Source organism: Artibeus jamaicensis, unplaced genomic scaffold (assembly GCF_021234435.1).
Source record: "Artibeus jamaicensis isolate MK-2021 breed Jamaican fruit bat unplaced genomic scaffold, CSHL_Jam_final contig_490, whole genome shotgun sequence".
NCBI classification, from domain to species: domain Eukaryota; kingdom Metazoa; phylum Chordata; class Mammalia; order Chiroptera; family Phyllostomidae; genus Artibeus; species Artibeus jamaicensis.
The window spans coordinates 17,239,974-17,262,576 of NW_026521861.1; the positions used below are offsets into that span (position 1 = coordinate 17,239,974).

Here is a 22,603-nt window from a genome sequence, read left to right on the forward strand (position 1 = left end):
TTAATATGCACTAGTAATGAAAGAAACAAATCTGAAAAGGCTGTAATTCCAACTGCATGATTTAGCATTGAGTTATTGGTTGCATTTTTTCCCTCAGTATACATTGTTTTAACCTCGCTCACATTTTGAACATACCTTAAAATAAGGTGAAGGCTAGAATCTTAATTCAATTTTTTAAAAACCATTTCCTCACACAAGGAATTTGTTTTTTATGTCTCCACAGCTTAGTATTTAACGCTAAAATAACCCATTGTCCTCTGCATGAACGCACTAGAATTGAGGTCTAGGTATGTTCCTTTGCTGCCCCAGTTGCCTCATGCTTGCTGCCCACTCGGCGTTAGAACGCAACTATCAGCTACTTTGACCTTCCGCCTGTCAATTACATCGAAGAGGGGCAGCGGAGCCCGGTCGTCAGACTGTTAGTTTCCCCTCCTATTCTTTGATTTCCAGTAATTGGCCTTCCATCACCGCTGGGGGAAGAGGTTCATTCTGTGATTTCCCTGCATAGGGGAATTCATCGTAACTAATTGAGAGCACAAATCCTAATGTCTTGCAAGTTTCTGGTAGGGAGAATGATTCTAACTGAAGATTAAATTCAATTCTCTGACACTTTAGAAAAATGTCCCAGGGTTGGAAACGCATCTGCCGTGGTCTTCCCAGCCTAAAGGATTCGCGTCACAGAGGGGTCGGCCCCAGCACTTCAGGTGACCACGTGTATCATTTCAGATTCACAAACTAGCCCATTCCTCCAACGCGACACCAGGTGGCGCAGTAGGGAGGTGGGAGACTGCGCACGCGCGGTTGGAGGACGGTTCCGGAGACCAGTTTCGCAGCGGCCTTCAGTCTCCCGGGCAACATGAAGCCCGGAGTGGAGGCCCGAGGTGCGCGTGGAGAGGAGCAGCGGAAGCTAGGACTCTGCGTCCTCTGCGGCCTGCCCGCGGCAGGAAAATCGACCTTCGCGCGGGCCCTCAGCCTCCGGCTCAAACGGGAGCTGGGCTGGGCCGTCGGCGTCGTCGCCTACGATGACATCATGCCTGACGCATTCCTCGAGGAGGCGGGCGCACGGCCACAAGTAAGTACACAGGGGGCGGGGCCTAGGCTGCAGTGCACTGGGCACTTGCACACACCACACTGCGTCCTGGGCGACACCTGGCGGGGGAACCTTAGCCTAGATACCGAGGAGCGACCGGAGTTCGAGGAAAGTGGAGCTTGTTTAATAGAATGAGTTGACTCCATCTTATTCTAATTTATTGCAGAGGTTTATATGTGTACATAGGGCATATATGTATTGTGTATTCTTGACAGTGGAGTCTTATAAGACAGGTTCTGAAGTCGGCATGCGAGGTGCAAGTCCCCACAGTTAAATATACTCTTGAAAATCCTTTGGGAGAGTTATTCTCTCAAAAGTTCCAACATTAACAGCCAGCCAGGGGCGAATCCAGGTATTGTGGGGCTTAAAGCTTATATAATTTGGAGAACCCTTTCTAATAAAAATAATACAAAATAGTAAATAACAAAATTGCTAGGGCCTTTCCCAAGACGATAAAGATGCTGTACAAATGAAGGATCTGAAGCTCAATTTCATTCACCCCAGGGTAAACCTGCCAGCGCCAGCATTGGAAAAGATAGCTGTCTTCACCCCATGAAGGAATGAGCTTGTATTAGGGACCAACTTGTCCAGTATATACTTCTCCTTAGTCCTCAAATCACAATCAGTGCAATGAGAGGCATCCCCTTGGAGATGCAGGTGAAGGGTGCAGGTGAAAACAGACCTCTGGGGGAAGACTACATTCACACCTGGTTGAAATATTCTGAAGAATTTAAATACTTATTTTTGTCATTAGTGCCTGAGTGTAGATAAATTCACCATAAATAAAATGCAAATATGACATGATTCCACTCCATAAGTTTGTATGCAGAAGTACAGTATGTGCAGTGTACAGAAGCATTTTGGACCACTCCAGCAAAGTTATACATTTTCCCGTTTTTTTGCTCATTATGAGGCAAATACAGCGTCAAGTCCCTGGCAGAAGCTGGTATACCTAGATGATAGTATTTTAAGCACTCTGGAGAAAGCTGAAAGTTGTTGGTAGTGATTGTTGTAATTTGCTGGGCCACTCTCCTCCTACAGACGAAGGCCATGAAACTCGCCTGGTCACAGGAGAAGGCTATCTCACCTTTTTTAGTGGGTTTCCTTTTTAGTGAGTTTTGCTGATGGATTTGTTGTATGTGCTGCAATTTCAGCGATGTGGTAAGGCAGGGACAGGCAGGAGAGGGACCCTGATCTCCCGTCCTTGTGTTTGACCTCAGAACTATGTTAGTGCTCTCCACAGCCCTCAAGCAGCGCAGGATCACATGTATTTTCAAGCTATTTATTCTCTTCCCTTCAGTCTGCTTCCTCTACATTTCCCCACCCCATTTCCACCCTGTTGTTAGCCTTAGGTCTTTCTCAGTTGACCCAGGGACCTATCTGGGGGATCCTTTTTCTGTCCACAACTCTTCTCGTTTCAAAGACAAACCGGCATTGCTCCATCATAGCCACACTTATTTATTTTGGCAGGATACTGGTTTTGGCTCCTTTCTCCTGGATGGTCACAACAGCTTTTCATTCATTTATTCACTCATTCAGCCATTCAATGATTTAATATGGTTTCCTGAAGCACCTGTTGGTGCCAGACCCTCTGCTGGAGGCTGGGTGTACAATGGACTAGCGGGGACACAGAGCTGCACACACAAATGTCCCTACAGTGTAAACCCTGCTGGAGTGAAGACCCAATATGTACAGGACAAGGTGTCCTGATAGCCAGGGGAGGGTCTGAACTGTCTTCTGCAAGGTTTAGTCTGAGAAGAGTCCACAAAGGACTAATATCATTGACGAGGAATTTTATAGGAGGACTTGGAGACATGAGAGGTTAGTTATGTTTAGGGAACTCCAAATGGCTCAGTATGGCAGGCGGAAATTTTCATATGGGGCTGGGTGGCCAGGAGGCATGCCTGCCTTAATCTACTATACATTGCAGTTCTTCGGTCTTTTACAGCCATCCCAGTGGAAATTGCTTCGACAGGAACTATTGCAGTACATAGAGCACTTCTTGCTGGCTGTCATTAACAGCTGTCGGATGTCTGCCCCGCCCAACAGGAGAGAAGCCATGTGGGAAGATTTTATAACCTGCTTGAAGGACCAAGACCTGCTGTCCTCTGCAGCCCTTGAGGCCCCGTCTAGCTGCCTCTTAACGAAGACTGCTATTTCTGGGCCTTTGTTTTTGATTTTAGATGACAACTTTTATTATCAAAGTATGAGATATGAAGTCTACCAGCTGGCTCGAAAATGTAATTAGAATATTTTTTCCTTACACACCCACACATTTATTTGCATGTCAATGAAGACATTATTGTCTTCATTGGGAATTTAATTGGATTAGGAGGTCTATATGAATTTACTTAATTTTCAAAGCTAAAGGGCCCTGGCTGGTGTATGTAGCTCAGTGGATTGAGGGCGGGCTGTGAACTCAAAGCTAGATGCTCAGTATTGCAAATGGTTTTCCCTGCTGTGGCTGGGATAATTTGTCTAATATATTTATTTCCCATTTTGGAAAATAGTACACCAGTAATTCTTGTGGTTTCAAACTGTTTTCAGATTCATTAGGCTTTTGCCAGGTCTTTTTAGATTGTTCTCTCGAGACCTGTTTACAGAGGAACGGCCAGAGACCTCAGGCACTGCCTGCTGAGACCATCCAACTGATGACGAGAAAGATAGAAGAGCCAAACCCCAAGAAAAATGCTTGGGAACACAACAGCCTCACAATTCGGAGTCCAGCGTGTTCTTCTGGAGCCAGGTACCCTACTCAAAGCCATCCTTCCCTGCGTGTCTCCCTACGGCAGGCGCTGTGCTGAATGCTTCAGTTATAGTACATCCACTCGGTTGATCCTCACACAGGCCTTGGAGAGATACTGTCATTTCCCCTTTTGCGTTCAAGAGGAAACTGAGCGAGAAAGTTTTGTTTGCCCAGAGTCAGCAAGCTTGGGACAGCTGAGATTTGAACCCACGTTTGTTCCCAAACATGTGCCCTGGTTAGGATTCTGGTCTCTCAGAGGTCGGAGCAGGGGTTCAGCGCGTAGGACGCATCTTTGATACTCTTGCTGAAGTGGCAGATTAAGCTAAATAGTTGCCCAGTAGTACTGTTATAGAAAGAAAGAGTGGGATGGATACTGAATCCTAGTTTTGCCTTAAACCTCGCTGTCATTTTCCTCCTTTGTGTAGGCAAGGCCTGTGTCTGAGGCACTGCATTCATAATATGTGCCTTGAGCGTTGTAGAACAGCACATATCTGATAGAAATTCCACTGTTTCACTGATGAAATATTCTGTGTTTGCACTGTCCAGTGTGGTTGCTGCCAGCCACATGTGATCGTGAAGCAGATGAAATATAGCCAGTGCAACTGATGACCTGCACTTTACATTTTAATTACTTTAAACGTAAGTGGGCTCGTGTGGCAGGTGGTTCTTCCATCAGACAGTGCAGTTCTAGAGGTATATTGCCCACATTTCCCAAACTCCCACCTCTCGTCCATAGGGGATCTGCAGTTTTTAAAGGCTCTTTTTTTACAAGTCATTCTTCAAAAATGTTTGGTTCCCAGAATATAGTTTCTGTGTATTTTATAATAAATATTTTCACATAATTTAAAAATTGGATTTAAGTGACCATTGTTTATAGGGTTTATACAATAAGCTTGTTGCTGAGGTTTCTAATTTTAACTCATAATGCCCTGGAACTTGGAGCAGGCACCAATCGCTAGTAACTCGTTTTGGAATACTTAAAACGTTTCCTTTGGCAGCTGCTTGAAATGTTGCAGTATGCCTGAGAACAGCATAAGATTAGCATCAGTGTTTTCAGTTCTTGCTGCAAGCAGGGGGAGGAGGGTGGGCTTCTCTGGTGCCGGTCTGGCCCTCAGCCCAATCTGCCGATCGGTCTTGGGCCTTCAGAACCTGGTCGCGTGTTCTCACATGTCCAAAAAGTCCCAGCGGCACTGAACAGGTTGGTTGAAGTCTGGCAGCCTCTCTTAGGAAGATAATCTCTCTTAGGAAAATAATCTGATAGGTGTCTCCTTCCCAGGCTTCTATGAAATCCTGTTACTGCTCTGGCAGCAACGGCAACTGAGCAGATGCTCCATACGGGATGTGCTCTGGACACATTTTCTGTGTACTCTCATTGAATCCACACAATAACCCTTTGGGGGTACATACAGTTCTCCCCCTGTTAGAGAGGGGGTAGCTGAGGCCCAGGCAAGGACACTAACGCATCCGGCCACTTACTAAAGTGGCAGAGCCAAGGTCTGGACCCAGTGCTCCCTCACCCTCCAGCCTGGGTTCTTTCCATTGAGAAAACTCCTCTTGAGACTGAGATTTAACTCAGTTCACTGCCTTAAATTTTTTCAGTGCTATCCTTTGCACTCTGAGTAAAATCCAAAGTCCTTATCAGAGCCGACATGTCCTAACCTTGATCCTGCATCTAATTAGATGCATCTGATCCTGCATCTGTCCCTTTGCTACTTTTCAACCAGACCAGCCACCTCTGTTGCATGAACACACACCTGTTCTCACCTTGGGGACGTTGTACTTGCGGCTCCCTCTACCCTGCCCCGTGTTTGTGCTCAACTGGCTTCCCTGACCCCTCTCACTAGCCGTGAAGAATGTTAGAGGACCCAGTCGCTCTTATCCATCACTGTTGTTTTCTTAATTCGCCACTTGCCACTGTCTGAAATTATTTTTTTGCTTAGTTTATTATGTTTTTCTCCATTATGTTATTTCCTGGAGAAGGTGGGGATCTTGCTTTACCCTCAGCTTAGCAGCTTCACGTACCTGGTTGTACAATGTTTTTCATACAACATGCTCAATAAATATTTGTTGAATGAATGAATGAATTCTACCGCAACCCTCCCCAGGCCCTGGACAAGTGAGGGCCTTGGCTGATCCACATGCAGTGAACGAGCGGAAGTCAGACAGTGAAGATGGCACGTCTTTGGTTAGGGAATCAGAGAAGTTCTGGTGGCCTCAAGGTCAGCACTTAAGGAGAGAAAAGACAGTATCTCCCCAAACCTTATTGACTGATATGTCTTGATATTAATATTTTTGTTAAATGAAGGGTTTGGGGGCACTTAGGATTTGTTGGGCTTCTACATTTGAATTTTGCCAAGTGTAAGGCAGTTTTTAAGTCATTTTGCTTTGTCCCCCTTTTGTTTAGGATCTTGGATTATAGCACTTTTATTCTTTTAGAATTCAAGTTGGTATTCATGAACACAAGTTCTTTAAAAACACAAGTTTACTGAAATGACTGACTTTACCCCACCTTTTCTTACAGCCCGGAGTTGACTGATTTATTGCTCACTGCTCTGGAAAATCCAGTAAAATATGTTGAAGACAACGTGGAACAAAAGGTAAGTCTTCCGGTTTCGGTTTAGTGTAAATGAGAAGGAACAACTTTTTGCAGGAAGATCTTTTTGCGCGGAGTGTAACTTAGGAGTAGCTGGTGAAGGATGCCCGGCACTCAGCTCCGGGCCCCCGGACACAGTGGCGCCCCAGTGGCAGCCACACTTGCTGCTCAGCTGTTACATTTTCAGAAATGCCAGACCTTGGTGTTGACAGCTTGAGATGGGCAAGGATGAAGCTCCACAGATATTAACAAACACTCCAGATAGGTCTTGGGTTTTCTAAAAAAATTTTTCTGGAGAGCCTATTACTGGATATCCCACCGCCCGCATGGAACCCAGTTTACATCTGGATGTATTTCACTTAAACCCCCTGCGAGGGAAGAATAACTGGAACAGAGAAGCCTCTCCATCTTTTCAAACAGCTCACCTCCACTTTAGCCGGGTCTTTTGTAAAACTATGTAACTTCTAAAAACAACATCTGTGTTACACAGGAAACAGACAGAATTGTTTGTTCAACCAACATTCTTCATCAAGCTGATCAGACGCTGCGAAGAATTGTCTCTCAGACAATGAAGGAAGCCAAAGGTACGCTGGGTATATTCTGTGAACACAAGCTTAGTCATCGGGGAAATGCAACTCAAAACCTCAGTGAGATACCACTGCGCACGCACTAGACACCGAGAATCAAAAAGTGTAAGTGTTGCTGAGGATGTGGTGAAGTCAGAACCCTCCTACACAGCTAGGGGGGGTGCAAAATGGTGCAGCTGCTTTGGCAAACAGCCTAGCAGTGTAGGGTTACACGGGACCCAGCAGTTCCCCTCCTAGGGACACACTCAGGAGAAATGAAACATGTTCATACGACAGTTTGTACACAAATGTTTATAGCAGCATTATCCGTAAGAGCCAAAAGATGGAAGCAACCCACATGTCCATCAGCTGGTGTGGTATATCCATACATAACATGGATTAAGAATGAAGCATCAATATGTTACAACGTGAATGAACCCTGAAAGCTGCAAAATGAAAAGCAGCACATCAGAAAGGCCACATGAGTCCTCGGGTGAGGTGTCAGAACAGGGAAATCTAGACACAAGGTAGACTGGTGGTTGCTTAGGGGTTGGGAGGGGTGGCGGGGATGGAGAGGGTAGCAGCTGAAGACGATGAAATGTTCTAAAACTGTGGTAGGTGCAGGTATGTGAGCTGTAGTTGAAATGGCTAAATTGTGTGGTATGTGAATTCTCTCTCAAAAAAGCTGTTTAACAAGAAAATTCAGTTCCAGTCACAGCGCCCACACAGCCATCTAGTGGGTGCTGGGTGGAACAGGGTCCATACAGGACACTTCCATCACTGTAGAAAGTTGTATCAGACAACTGTAGTAGGTAACATCCCAGTTTCAAAACCAAAATGTCATTTGCTATCTCTTTTTTTGCCTCACTACTTGTTAGTTCAAGAATGTTGAGTCAACTCTCTTGTCAACAACAAAAAAATCCCCTCACAGGCTCAGGAATTTCATAGCAAGTTATTACAATGATTCGCTGTACCATATTAATGCAACCTTTGGTCCATATAGTATACCAACTCAAGTATGACTTTAAGAATCTGATTGGTTTGTCCAAAGTAATCAAATTAATTTCCTGATGTCACTAGACAGCCCAACTTGATTTAATTTACGCAAATAATTTTAGAATATCTTGATTCTAGATGAACAAGTGCCTTCTTACAACTTGAAACTTCTAGCAGAAGAACTTAACAAGCTCAAAGCAGAGTTTCTGGAAGACCTAAGACAAGGGAACAAAAAATACCCATGCTTTCAACACACGGCTGGATTATCGGGTGTTGTTTCTTTGTTTCATTATGAGAAAGACAGCATTGTGCAGAAGTATTTTTCGAAGCAGCATTTAAAATTCTGACTTTCTAATCAAATGTCTGATTTTGGTTAAGATTTTGCAAACTGACGACAATAATTCCGTATTACTGAATGTCTTCTAGGCCAGTGAAGTGAACTGCCTTTTTTATAAAAATCAGTCACCCTAAAAGATCCATTTGTTGTTACAGAAGTTACTTTAGTCAGCTACCTGTGAGATGCTACAGGGTGATTAAGCCTCCAGCAGCCTCAGAGCCCTGAGGGCGGGGGAGGGGCAGCAGTCTCCAGGCGAGGCGTGGATGTTAAATACAGGGAAGAAACTAGAAAGGAGACAAAACGGGGATGCTCGGAGCCCATTCTAACTCACGTGACAGACGTTCTCATGGGTGAGGCATTCTTCAAATTCAAACAAAGGTTGCCAATAAGAAACCCTTTTCTCTTAATTAACATTTTACATACTGGAAAGTTACTTAAGAAAACCAATTGGATCCTAGTTCTCAAAAAAGAAAAATCGAAATCATTAGAAAGCGTTATTTTTTTATTCATATATTACAAAAGCAGAGCTTCTTTCACAAAATGAACTACATACTAGGTGTGGTTATTTCAGCATTAAATCTCTTTCTGGAATCCCTAAACAATATAGTTTTCGCAGCCATACTCGATTTGTTTTGCATACAAAATATGTTCTTTACATCAAAGTATATATTAACAAAAACATATTCTAGAGATCATATACCCTCTAAGACTATTTAATAAAAAAAATGCTTAGCAGGGAATTCTTTTAAAACTATGTCCATTTGATAAATATTTTTGTAGAACTTAAAGTGAGGTTTATCTCTGAACATTTTTAAAGTAATATTCCCTTTGTCGAATGATCCTGCAGACAGATGGCAAACACTTATTTCTAAAATGAATAGCAGTGGAAAATATCCAATGGAATTTTTTCAAAGTAAAAGTCTAGGCCTTTACTTGAATTTCAAGAAGTTGTAGCTACATACATGAGTAGAATCTGAAATAAAGTAATTCCCTATTAATGACTTCATAGTTTCTTAAAAATATATTAGTGGAGATAAATTATCTTACCAACTTTAAAATCTAAACTTATGTTCACTGAACAAAAATAAATTTAATTTCAGAACACTGCCTGTTAACAGCAAAATACTATAAATATTGCATGTTAAACTTTCCCCAACAACTCATTTCTATAAAATAGTTGCTTAAAAATAAAATGGGACAAATATATTCAATATTTAATGAGAGATACATTTAACTCACAGAAGATTTAAAATCCTCAATCTGTTTAAAAATACAATACAAAAAAGGTTTCTAAGATAGGTTTGCTTCAAAACCTTTAGTGCATTTAGGAGTAACTGTAGCTTTCAAGCATCAACACCTTTGGAATGCCAAGTCATAGCAAGATTAGAATTATACATTCTAGTTTGTAATTATGGAAGAAAATGTTCTATGCTTAAATTAAAATGCACCTCCAAAACATCTATATTTAGTTGTCAGAAAAAAAATGTACCTGTCACCATTTGGCCCAGAATATAGAGTTAATAAACTGGTTTTAACGAGAGTTCTTCCTTTTGTTTCATGAAAGCTTCCAATTTCTATTTTGGGTGTTGCTTTTATTTTAACGATAAAATAAAAGTGAGAGGGCAAAAATAAAAGCTTCCAAATGACGGTACCTCCTTCTTTCTGGCAATAAGTAAATAGTGGGGCCAAGTTACACACGTGAAAATGGCAGCACTGGAACGGACCTGAGCCGAGGGCAACCTAAGCATCAGGGCGAAATGGGACAGTGGAACTGAGATGCAAGCCTCGTCTCTGGCGGGAAAGAGAAGCACAGTCCGGAGAAACTCCGAGATCCCACTTCTTTGAACAGTGCACAGGAGATGAGTTTGGGCTGGATGTTAAACCACAAGAACTCACTCCGCTGGCTTTCCAGCAACTGGGAGGCAAGCAGCCCCATTAACTCGGTACGTGGGGTTTTTGCGGATATACGCTATCGATATTTCTCTTATTTACTCCTAGAGTAGTGGTCTTTTTTGTTTAATAAATGCTCCGTCGTTAGGGCATCTTCTTTACAAAGCCAATTAGTAACACTTTCAAACTTTGAACCAAATTAAAAATAAAATTTTTGCAAAGTACACAGAAACCAACAGTTAGTAACAATATATTTTATTGTTTGACCAAGCTCTCTTGAGAGTAAGCTAGTTATTATACAATATATAAACAATAGCCTCCTATTCAAAATTACTCTAGATTTAGCAAGTCTCATTTTTGTAAACAAATACCATGTTTAAATGCATTTTATATCTATTTTCACATTTTAAAATCCTTTCCTACTAAGGTGACAACTCAATCAGTTTCCCTATAGTTTTGTAATGTACAGAAAGACTGTTAAAGCTGCAAATAAGCATTAAAACTTGAATTCACACAAAATATCTTAATGGCCAATTCTGAAGCAGAAACCAGTATCTGTTTTGGATATATGCCCTCATTTTTAAAAATATTACTTCACCATCACGTTTTTCCACGTGTTTCCATACCCAACTTTTTTTCTTTTTTTGAAATTATGGCCAACAAATAGATACAAAGCAGGCAAAAGAAACTTCGGAAGTCTTTTTCCTAAGGACAGCATTTCCTGGGAATCAACGGATGGTTTGCACTGCACCTCTTTGGTCATCAAAGGAATAGGAGTAGAAACCAAGGAATAGATTCTTGGTATCATTTTCCACCTCACCTGACATCAGTAATAATGTCAGATTGAAGGGTTTAAATATAAGGTTCAAAGTAAAAGAACGAAAAAGGCATTTTCATAGATAATCTTCTGATATTTCTAGCATTCTCATGTATTTACCTGTAATTTTTAAAAATACATAAGCTAGAAGTATAACAAAAAGAATCCAGTGGAAAATTGACGTATCTTTAAACTAGGAATAAACAGGTTTTTAAATAGTAAACTCCATTTTCAATGTAAAGTCTTAAGTTTCATTTCTTTTCAGAACTTTTCTCTCATATTTTTATAACTATAATTTAAAAAAATTAGCTGTTTTATATTTCCCCTTATGGGAAAAAAGAAAGGTTTACTATACACTGAAATAGCTTTATTATTATCAGTTGAAATGAAACTAATTCAACTTAAACTATGTGAACTAAATAGTATTTCAACTAGGAGCAGTTTTAAAGGCAATTCCTCTACTCAACACTGAAATAAGTTGTAACAAATTTTGTGAGAAAGTAATGTACTCTACTATTTTGAAATATGGTAGAAATAGTATCCAGCTGCAACGTACATATTGAAACATCAAGAGTATCGATAAGCTTTGAAGTTTATACGGACCATAAATGTGGGAAGTTTAAATGAACACCTTTAAGATAAAGGGTACACTTCAGTTCTCAAATGTCTAAATGAAAGCAAAACAGACACCAGTGTGTCTCATTGTTCTAATATATAAACAACCCTGACCAGACTTTTATGGGAAAAAAAAGGGCAAACATTTTGTTTCCATTGTCAAATTTGTTTTCTATAAATATAATGTATAAACTTTAAATTAGCAGACACCTTATTAGGGATGAACACCCCCCCAAAAAACAACAATCAACAAAACCACACGATGCAAAAAGGCAAAACCAAGTTAAGCACAGTGTGACTGTTTCCTATCAGTGTTGGTTATGCTGCCCTCTTGCAAAATGACAGGCAAAATCGTACTTGTTTTTACATTTGCATCCACATATGTTACACTGGAAAGGGTTTTCGTACCCATGGCATCCCATGTGGATAGTGTAAAGGATGTTGTCGGCAAAGTACATGTCGCAGTGCTGGCAGTGGTGCAGAAGCTGTGGGTCCTGGGCCGGCAGGGTTGGGGCTGGAGTGCTTGGCTGGCTGTTTCCGATGCTAGGTGTACTTGTGTGAGCACTTGGCTCACTGCTGGGACCTGCCACGGGGCTGTAGTTCCTCGGATTGTGCGGCGGCCTAGGCTCAGGGCTTGTTGGGGAGGAGCTCTGAGGGATGCCTGCCGACACGGCAGCGACCACCGCTGGGCCGGAGGGCTGCTGCATCATGAAAGGCTTCTCGTCCGGGCAGGGAACTCCATCAGGGGATGCGGGGTTTGGGTTCTCGGGTGGCAAACTGGACAACTGTCCTGCTAGAGTGGAGAGCTGATTTAAAGGGTTGTCAACCAGGAGTTCTTGGGGGTCCCTCGGTAGGCCACCAGTTGAAGTGGTTTTCGCCATGTTTTCATAGGAATCAGTCTGGATGTTTGAGATTTCATGGGTAAAATCATTAAGGTAGTCTGGCTTCTGAACCACCATAGAAGGTGGACTTAAGTTGATTAGTGCTCTTCTGCTATAGCCCAGATTGCTGGTTTTCTTCTGTAAAACCCCCCACATTTTCTTGCTGCTTAAGGAAGACCTAGTACCTTTAATCGGTACCATTTTATGTTTGCGCCTTCGATGATGGGACAGGTTACTTCGATCACTGCAGCGGAAGGAACATAATTCACATTTGTACGGTTTTTCTCCTGTATGGGAGCGCATATGGGCTTCCAGATGACGTTCATAAGCAGATGCAAATGGACATAAGTGACATCTGTGAGGTTTTTCACCTGTTTAGAAAGAAAAAATAGGGGAGAAGCTGCAAGAGGAGTTTATGTATCTAGAGTTTCATGTTTTGTTCATTCATTAGATTTGAAATTGATCAATAATAAATGCTTTTCAGAACTTCATATTTGCACAGAAGATTGTTAAAATTTGTAAACAAAGCTTCAGGACTTCATCAGCAACAATTTGAGATGTACGCATATAATCTATTAGTCGATACAGTGTAAAAATTGTTACGGCTTCAACTGACATTTGAGGAAGGCAGAAATAGCACAACTGATGATAATATTCCCTATATAATAATGATTTTACCAAAAGTATACCCCAGAGTTACATGTTCATCTATGTATGGACACATGACCCTTATTCACACATATTTACACACACATAAATACCCCTTCCTCAGGAAAAAATACAAGATTCCTTTCTTAAGAAGTCCTTATATCCAATAGAAAGTTAAAAACAGAAGTGGGCTTGCTAGTCCAAATATGAGGTATATGAAGTGTCCCTTCAAAATTGCAGCTTCACCTCTACCTCTCTCCTCTTCTTCAGTTGTCAGAAGGGGCCATTTAGTCAGTGCTGTTAGCTGAAGATGGCCACACATGTAGAATAATGATCTGGATTATGAGATCTGGAGTCATTCGTTTAACAAGCATGGTGTGTGTACCTACTACGCACCTGATGCTCTGTGGGGCTCTGGGGGCGCAAAGATGGCACTATACAATCCCTGTTCTCAATAGGTTGCTGGACCACCAACACGACGTGGGAAGCCAGTGGGACACACAGGAGGGACACCTGATCTGGCCTGTGGTCGGGAGGGTTTCACAGCAGAAGGCTAGAGTGGGATGTGAGGAATAGCGGGGTAGTCTACAGTGGTGCAGAAACCTTTCCCCAGTCTGCAATTGAGATGTACTTAGGGTAAAGATGAGAACATCTTACCACTCCATACTGCCCTGGGCATTAACCAGCCCAGCCGAAGAAGCAGACCGAGGCTGAGAGATTACTTGGATTCAGGAGGAGATGGCTAAGGAAGGGGAGGCTCTAGCAGGGACCCCACTTCCTGTTTGTACGTTGTAATGCTACTGCTTTGTAGAAATGGAGTAACTCCCCCATTTATTCAGACCTCCTATCCGCCTTCATTTTTAAACCATCAGAGCTACTGATATGACAGGTCAACCTGCCCTCCTTGGCCCCTCTCCTGCCACCAGAGGGCCTTCTCCAGCCCTTTCTCTGTTACCTGTGTGGATTCTGATATGTTCAATAAGCCGGGCTGTTCCTTTGCTGGCATAGTTGCAATACCGACACTTGAGCTTCCCATCGAAGGTCCTTTCGAACCCGTCTACTAACATTCCTGAGTTTTCATCCAGGGAAACTTCAACAGATGGGTGATCAAGTCCATTTTGATCACCATCTGTTCCAGCTATAAAAAAAGTACAGCAAAAGAAATTATGCATCTCAGAATCAACTCATATAGCATTTTAGTCCTGAGTGGTAGAAAATCTTTCCTGAAATGAGAGTTGACTAGCTCACCTGCACACTTTATCAGTGCTCAGCATGGCTTTGTAGAAGGGAACAGCATGTCACCCTCACAGGACAGGTACAGAGACAGGGGAGTCAATGGTGCTGGTATAGTCACACATTTTTGAGTCTAGCCACTTCATTCACAAAACCGGAAGTCATAAAAATCTCCCCAAATCCGAACTCTATTTACTTTAGCCTAATCCAGTTAATGCTGAGTTTTGCACTGTTCCACTCAGTCAGTATGCATGTCCTAGATTATGGGCTGCATTTTTGACCTTGAAATTATAGTAAAGCACCCAAAGGAAAATACTGTATTGGACTCCTCTGAACGTGACAACTGTAAGGCTTTGAGAGCTAAAAGATGTCTGTTTGGCTCTTTGCTCTTAAACTAATCTGACTACTTCTTTGAATCAAGAAACGGAAGGGGTTGAAAAATAACTAAATAAAATTTTTAAAAATTTAAAAAAAAAAAAAGAAAGAAACGGAAGGGACAAGTGCTCACAACAGGAAAACCATCAACCAGCAGGGACCAGTGCCCTGGGCTCTTGGATCCCAGTCCGGGGCTCCGTGCACGGGGGCGTCTGGAAGGAAATGCTTATTCCTACAGCGTCAAGGGAAAAGCAGCTGTTCCATCCCCAGAAGGCAGCAGTGTGACATAAGGAACGGAAGCAACACCCCCGCCCAGGAGCAGCGACTCTGCTGCTCGGTGCAAGTCCGGCACACGGTAATGCCGCTGTGTCGCAGAAGTGCGCGGCTCAGCGTCCCCTCTCCCCGACTGCCTTCCCAAGCCAGTGACTCTCCAATCACCCATTCTGATTTACTAGACATGAGGTGGGGACTGACATTCTGCGCTTCTAACAAGCTTCCAGGTTTCTGCTGCTGGTCCCTTGACGACAAGACCACAGCCCACCTAGGTCGGGGGCCAGGGAGCTTTTCCTCTAAGGGTCAGACAGTAAATACTTTGGGCTTTGGGAACCATATGGTTTCTATCACGACCACTCAACTCTGCAGTTGCACCCCCAAAACAGCTACAGAAAACATGTAAACAAGCAAGTGTAGCTATATTCCAGTGAAACTTCATGGATGCTAAAGTCTGGATTTCATGTAATTTTCACATATTATGACATTCTTCCTCTTCCGATGTTTTTCCAACCATCTTTAAATGCAGAAAGCACCCTGAGCTTGCAGCTCACACGGAAACCTCAGTCTGATGGGCTCACAGGCCGCAGTGCGCTAACCGCTAGTTAGGGTCAGAGCCAAAATCCGGTGTGTGCAGTGAAAGAACTGGACGCAAGCTCTGTAGCGGATCACTGCTCTCTATCCCAGTTTTTCCTCCTAGACAGGTAAACATGGTCAGCCCTTTCTTCACTCTAAAGGAGAAGAAACGGAAACCCCACCTTGTTTCAGGTCTCATCCCTATTTCCTAATGGCTGAACCCTTCCTACATAGAAGCTGATGCCTGACCTGCTGGGTTGCTTGTGTCTGTTGTTAGTTGATAGAACGCAGAGGACAAGAATGGTATTTAGAACCCCCAATCTTCCAGCAAGACCACAAAACATCTCTGGACCATGTTAAGCCCTTGGGGAGTTTCCCTTTCCATCACCCCAAACCTGACATGTTTAAAGAAAGAAAAACAAATTGCCCTGTATCTTTTTAAGAACAAATGGAATGATTCACATCAGTGAATAATGGTCTTCGTAGTATGGTAACTACATACAAGCGTGAATCTGTCTACGGAAAGTGAATGACTGCTAGTATTAAGATGAGTCTACCTCCCTGAAGAGCCTCCGCTTCCTTGTCCCCACTAACTGATCCCGAGATCATGTTCACGTGGTGGGTCTGCTGGGTCAGGTACTCCTGGAAGTCCTTCACAAAGTCCAAGGGCTCTGGCTTCTTTTCACCCATCTTTGATTTTTTTAAAGTTTATAGTTTGTTATACCTAGGGGAAAAAAACTGAAATAATTTTACACTAGTTAGAGAGATCCAGTACACACGAAAACAACGACAGTGACAAAGATTATTGTGTGCAAGCACTATACAAAGCAACAGAGAACACAGTCCCTGTGTTTAAATATTGTATCACCTTCCCGGTGAACTAGAGAAGACATACCAAAAATGGGGACAATTAATATATTTAATATTCCCACATTTAACAGTAAATAATATTGCTTAATTAAATATTAAAATAAACATTAAATGATACAACTAATATAAGTAACAATAGATACAATGACTATAATAAGTATATAATACCATAATATTAAAATGTATTATTTAATATGTTTAAATTAGGATTCATACTTAAATCTTAGAGGATGGAAGGAAATTACAAAGACAGAGAAAAAGAGAAAATAAGTCCAGATGAAAGAAATAGGCACATCAGCAGGGATTATCATTGGAGACAGTAAAGTAACCCAGTGGCTCAACAGAGCTGTTCAGAATTTTCTGGACGATGGACATGCTGCGTACCTGCATTATCCAGTACCGTGGCTTCTAGCTGAATGTAGCTACTGAGCACTTGAAATGTGGCTACTACTAATGACCTGAATTTTATATTGTACTCAATTAATTTAAATTGAAATGGCTACAGATGGCTAGGGACGACCACTTTGGACAGCAAAGGCTCTTAAGTCGCAGGGTTCACATGAATGAGCACTGCAGCAATTGGCGATCTAGAACGGAGGGTGGGGCCTTTCTGTAACAGGCCAAACAGTGAACGGTCCAGGCTGTCCAAGTCCTGCCGTCTCTGTCAAAACTACTCGACTCTGTCACTGTCGCTAAAAGCAGCCTGACATAATATGCAAATGAGCGAGAGTATCCCTGTGTTTCAATAAAACTACAAAAACAGGCATTGAGCCCAATCTGGCCTACCAGCCAAATCAGATCTCTCTCTCTCTCTACAATTAATAAACATATCCTCAGGTGAAAATAAAAACAAAACACAAAGCTTGTACAGTTGCCTTTCCCCATCTCCCTGGTATTTTCCTGAACTGGTTCTCTGTTTCCTAACCATTATAACACTGTATTACTATTTGTTTTGTGACTATAGTTGATTCTACTGATTATTTGTCCTTTAAAATTTGCCCTTTGATTAGACAAAAAAAGTGAGACAGCTCCAATGAAAAATATTATTAAGATCAAGAACAACATATAATAAGGTTATTTATCAATAAAACTGAGAGGAGGAAAATAAGACAAAACACAGAGGAATGAGAGAAGTATTTTAAAAATGCATAAAAAGGTAAGAAATACAGTACAGAGAGGTGCAGAATGAGTTCCAGAAAGAAAAAAAAAGGGAGAAATGTGTTTTTTTAAAATGATCAAGAAATTTCCAGAACCAGAGATCTCATTCAGATTGAATGGGATCACAGAGTGTAAAATAGGATATATGATAACACTTAGGCATATTACTGTGATCTTTAAAAACTTCAAAAACAAAGAAAATTATACAACTCTGTCTACAACGAAATGGCAGCCTATCCACGTAAGAAAAACAATGAGACAGATATGGGGCATCAATGTCAACCCAAGGTACAAGGCAAACAACAGAGTGAGTAACTGTTTATCCAAATTGAGAATGTTTTAACTTCAAGTTGATAGAGGATATCTTCCAAAACTCTACCTTACAATTAACAGAGAAGATCAGATGCATGGCCTTTGGAATCAAGAAGAATACAAGAATGCCTGCTATGGCAACTATTTTTTTTTACTGAACTTATTGGGGTCACACTGGTTAATTGTATAGGGTGTAGGGGTAAAACTTTATAGCACATCATCTGTATACTGTTTTGTGCTACAGCTGTTCAACACAGTACTGGCGATAGAGGCCCCACAATGAAAGAGAAGGGGAAGGGAAGAGAAAAGAAAAGGTATGAGGAATGGGAGAAAAAAGATTAAAGAAAAGATGATGATGATGACCTGGAAAATTGTTTTATAAATTATAAAAGCTCTAAGGCTCTACAGCGTGTCTGTGGTGTTTACCTTGCAACTTAGCACCATTTCTAGCAATCAGTTCATATGAAAACTGATGTTTCCACTGGAAAATACCTGAAAGCACTCTGACCAGGCTTCAATAAGCAAGACCAGTCTTACCTAGAAAGCACACCACCACTAGGGTACGACAGGAAACAATGCAGAAAAAATGGGGAAGATTGCCAGGGCAAAAGCTGAACAAAATAACTTTTTTCCAAGCATCTCAAGTTTTAAAACCAATAAGCCTAATGACAGAGAGTGGCTGGCGTATTTTGGCAGTCTTGGCTATTATCACACTGTCACAGTGTACATTTCACTGTGTTCCGTTATAAACTGGGTGCTGACTTGCAGTCATAATGCATGATGGGCTTTAAAACATCAAAAAACAAGGGATGCCAATGGTAAAAAGGAAAACAGCACTGTAAACATGAAAGAAAGCAATTTCTAAATTAGAGTTTTAAATGTACTGATATGGTTTGTAACCTAAGACCTACATCACACCTCCCCCCTTTCCCCCCAACACACGTGCACGCACACACACACACACACACACACACACACACACACACACGGGCGTGACCGGCCCTTGCACAACTCTAGCCCTTGCAAGTCAATTCTGAATAAAGATGCCTAAATCTTTGATTCCAGACCCAGGTTTCTCCAGCTCAAGTCTGTATATCTAAGCCCAATAAATAGAAAATGAACAATAATTCTGAAAAAACAAGTTTCTGATATTGAAAGAAAATACAGATTTTATATCCAAACTACCTGTCATAATCAAATAACCAACAGCCTCAGGACTAAAAATTTAATCTAAGAACTCCACAAGTTAACTGCTATCTGGAAATGCTTCTACTATACCAATAAACTTTAAAACATTTACAGAAGTAACATAAAAACCTACTTTGGAAATCAGAAAACTGTAATGTTTTCATTGAAAGTATCTTTTCTGCTAGCCATGAATTCAACACCTTGGAGCTTGATAACCAAAAAAATACAAAATTTCAAAGTGTAAGATTACGTCTGCAGAATAAGAAACATATTTAAGAATTCTCCGCTTTCATTATAGATTTGGGTGGTGTATTCCAAGCCTGAGCGATTCTCTCTGTAACTGGCACCTGATTATATGAACTACAGAGAAGAACGTTCTCCATACTTCATGAGCAGCATTCCCTCTGACACGGGCTGCTTCCCCAGTCTGCCTGGTGAGCGCTCGGATGCAAGTTAAACTGGGTATTCCAGGGCACACGGCACATGTCCGTAAGAAACTGACTAGAATACGCCTCAGTTAGTTTTATGTCAACAGCTTCTCCCAAATTATCCATTCAAGACTCAAAACTAAGGTTCTTACGAAACAGAGTCTACTCACCCTGGTGAAAAAGATATTTGAGAAATAAGCTTTGATACCCAAAAGAACATGAAGACCTTTTTACCTTTAACCAGGCAACTGTAACAATTCTGAGCTTTTAAAAAATTTGGATAAAGTATTTATTTGTATGATGTCCTCTGATCTTTCTTCTTCAGTCTCATATAAATGGGAAGTTTTAGAGCAATACAAGGTCCAGCACAAATAATGCCCTTCTTTTACTATAAAATCTTTTATTACATAATCATTGGCATGTAATTCTGTAGCATAACAATATCACACTCAAGCACACCATATGGCATTTTAGGTGAAACGTTCACATGGAAACTGTAAATTACTGTACACACATCATTACCCTACCAACAAGATTCAAGCAGGCGCTACTTCTGCAGACCCTGTACGTACGTACACACACACACTCGTGTACACACACACCCTCTTCACCATGGCCAACAATATGGAGATGGTGCCATGCAAATTAGAAGACAACTACAACCACAAAAAGAGGTGATATAAGAACCAGGGAGGCTCTCTAACCCACCTTCCTTCCAAAGTCTGTCTTTTTTCTAAGCTATAGGAGAACTTTAAGAAAACGTGACTAGGGAAGAGTAGAGTCTGTTATTAGCCAACATTTTTGAAAGAGCTGCTCATCCTGAAGTAGCACACTTAGCAGCTAACGTACTTGTACAGTGACTTAATTGGGGGTGAGGTAGGCCCACACATATGAAGTGACTGCAGTTCAACAGATACATTTACTTGCTCAGACAAATGGTTACGGTGACTGAGAGGTGTGCTCCGCCGCAGAGCACACTCAGCGGAGAAGTCCGACAGGCGAGGACTGGTCTGCAGAGAACAGGACTTTCAGAGAGAATGATAACACGTCTCCTCTGATTACAGAACTGTCAAAAAACAAATTCTTGAAGGCGAGAAGGGACATTATGAGGCTCAGGGAAATCAGAAAACATCAGAGTAAAACATAAATAAATACAAGTTAGAAGAAATCCAAAAGTGGAGTTACACAATCTAACCTTTTCACCCCAAATCAGTTCCTCCTTTTTCTTGCCACTCCAACATTGATGAAATGCAGAGTAATTGAAATTTACTCTGGAGACACACCGAGGGACTCCAAAAGGCCATGGAGGGAATTTCAACTAAAATTGAAAAGCCACACAAAAGTCTGCAAAGAAAAACACACCACAAATCAAAACCTTTATGATAAACATTTAATTAGCACCTACTGGTTTAATAAGCTCCAAAAATAAATTGTGCCAATTTTCCCATTACCAAAAAAGGAAACTAACAGGTAATCAAAGAATAAAGTAACAGATTCACTTTGACAAAGGCTTCAAAGAATCACCAAAGAATAACATGCACTAGTGTGACTACATTTTTTTTTTCAACCAGTGGATTTCATTAAGACTTCATTTTTGGCAAAATGTTTACGTCTTTCTAAACTCAAGTTACTAATTTCCTTTGTTTACAGTACACTTCTAAAAGGGTCAGGCTTACTGCTGAACGCCTGTGGTTGCATAGAAGCAATGCATTAGGGGAAACGTTTGTGGGAAGGGGTTTTTACAGAAGCCCCACCAGGCACACCCAGAAGGGGCACACCTGGATTCCCACCGTTATTCTCCTCTCTATGGCAACCAAAACACTTAGGGTTTTGTGGGAAACACTCTAGACCCCTAAGGGCAAAAAAACAACTGGCGTCTCAATTCGCTGTAACGAATTCCCAAGAACATATTAATCTGTAACTGCGGTGAAGGCACAATATAAACAAAATTAAGTGGAATTTCAAATTACTGGTCCAGACGTTTTAAAAGGTGGCTTGAAGTTTAGTTTCTTCTAGTTTCTTTAGATCTCATGATTTAAAGCGCCTTTATTTCATCTCCCGCTTGTCTCTACTCTTGGATTCTGAACAGCCCATTAAGGGGACACTGAATGGGCCAGTGTTTGGTGGCAGCTGGAACTGGTTTAACTTCAATTCAGAATATTGTTACCGTGCACTTACAAGATGCAAGACTTGGCTACTCGCACCCCAGTTTATTAAGTGACTTAAACCCTACATGAACCTGAAGAGTTCTTTGCTGCAAAGTCCTCCCCAAACCTCACACCTCCCCAGAATTAGAGGGCAAAAGCAATAAAAACGGATCCGAACAGGAACATCAATAAAAGACAGAGGTTTGAAAAGTCCTCCCAGGACTTGCGTCGGGGCGGCATCCTCACCAGGATTCGCAACACCTAGGAGATCAGCGCCTCATCTGACCCTCAGGCCCTGGAACCCGCAAAGACGCAAAGTGCCGGGCACCCCCGGCACGACCACCTGTCAGAGCCCGAGGCAGCCCCCGGCCGAGGAGCCTGCGAGCCCAAGCCCGACGGCGCCTCCACCGCGGGCGCGGCTGATTCGGGACTGCCGCGGCCACAGGAACCGCACCCTCGGCACTTGGGCCCGGAAGGGCCCGGGTCGTGACCCTACGGACCAATCGACCACGCCCTTCCCTCCGCTGGAGCTGAGTCCCTGGTGGGGACAACCGGTCAGCCGAGACCTCGGCTCTCGCAGCCCGCTGCTCCTTCTTAACCGTCGTGCTTAGCCGCGTGGCTGCCGGCTCGGACGGCAGCCTGCTACTTACCGCCTGACAACCGCACCGGGTAACGCCCACCGCCTTGTACAACGCCGCTGCCGCCGCCGTCGCCGCTGCTGCCGCCGCCGTCTCCGTCACCGGCGCCGCCGCCGCCATGTTCGGTACGTCTTCGGCTGCCTTCCCGCCCCACTGCCTCCCCCAAGTCTCGCGTGAGCAAAGAGTAGCGCAAAAGCGGAAAAGAGGCTTTTGTCTTTCTTAGGGTTCC

At 42.3% G+C, this 22,603-nt stretch overlaps 3 protein-coding genes across 9 annotated transcripts in view; 2 read left to right on the top strand and 1 right to left on the bottom strand.

Moving 5' to 3' along the window:
* The first annotated feature begins 732 nt into the window (after positions 1-732).
* On the top strand, positions 733-8,797 carry PSTK (phosphoseryl-tRNA kinase). The gene is made up of 6 exons (XM_037159237.2): positions 733-1,072; positions 3,039-3,330; positions 3,638-3,836; positions 6,358-6,433; positions 6,920-7,013; positions 8,130-8,797. The coding sequence occupies exons 1-6, from the start codon at positions 857-859 to the stop codon at positions 8,336-8,338; spliced, it is 1,086 nt and encodes a 361-aa protein (XP_037015132.2). The 5' UTR covers positions 733-856; the 3' UTR covers positions 8,339-8,797.
* A 12-nt stretch (positions 8,798-8,809) lies between these two features.
* IKZF5 (IKAROS family zinc finger 5) lies at positions 8,810-22,478 on the bottom strand. 6 transcript variants are annotated; one of them, XM_037159217.2, is made up of 5 exons: positions 22,387-22,478; positions 20,785-20,933; positions 16,191-16,357; positions 14,135-14,317; positions 8,810-12,902 (listed from the first exon to the last, which is right to left on the bottom strand). In XM_037159217.2, exons 3-5 carry the CDS (start codon positions 16,321-16,323, stop codon positions 11,959-11,961), a joined length of 1,260 nt encoding a protein of 419 aa, XP_037015112.1. In that variant the 5' UTR covers positions 16,324-16,357; positions 20,785-20,933; positions 22,387-22,478; the 3' UTR covers positions 8,810-11,958. The 6 variants fall into 6 exon arrangements, with proteins under 6 accessions (XP_037015112.1, XP_037015110.1, XP_037015111.1 ...); XM_037159215.2 differs by having other exon boundaries at positions 16,191-16,371; XM_037159216.2 differs by lacking the exon at positions 22,387-22,478 and adding an exon at positions 21,983-22,257 and having other exon boundaries at positions 16,191-16,371.
* ACADSB (acyl-CoA dehydrogenase short/branched chain) overlaps positions 22,416-22,603 on the top strand; it is a 40,269-nt gene continuing 40,081 nt past the window's right edge. Inside the window, exon 1 of one of the 2 annotated variants that reach the window (XM_053668573.1) lies at positions 22,416-22,499. The gene's annotated coding sequence lies outside the window, so the exon portion shown is untranslated. The remainder of the gene's footprint in view (positions 22,500-22,603) is intronic. The other variant, XM_053668574.1, reaches the window with a different exon arrangement.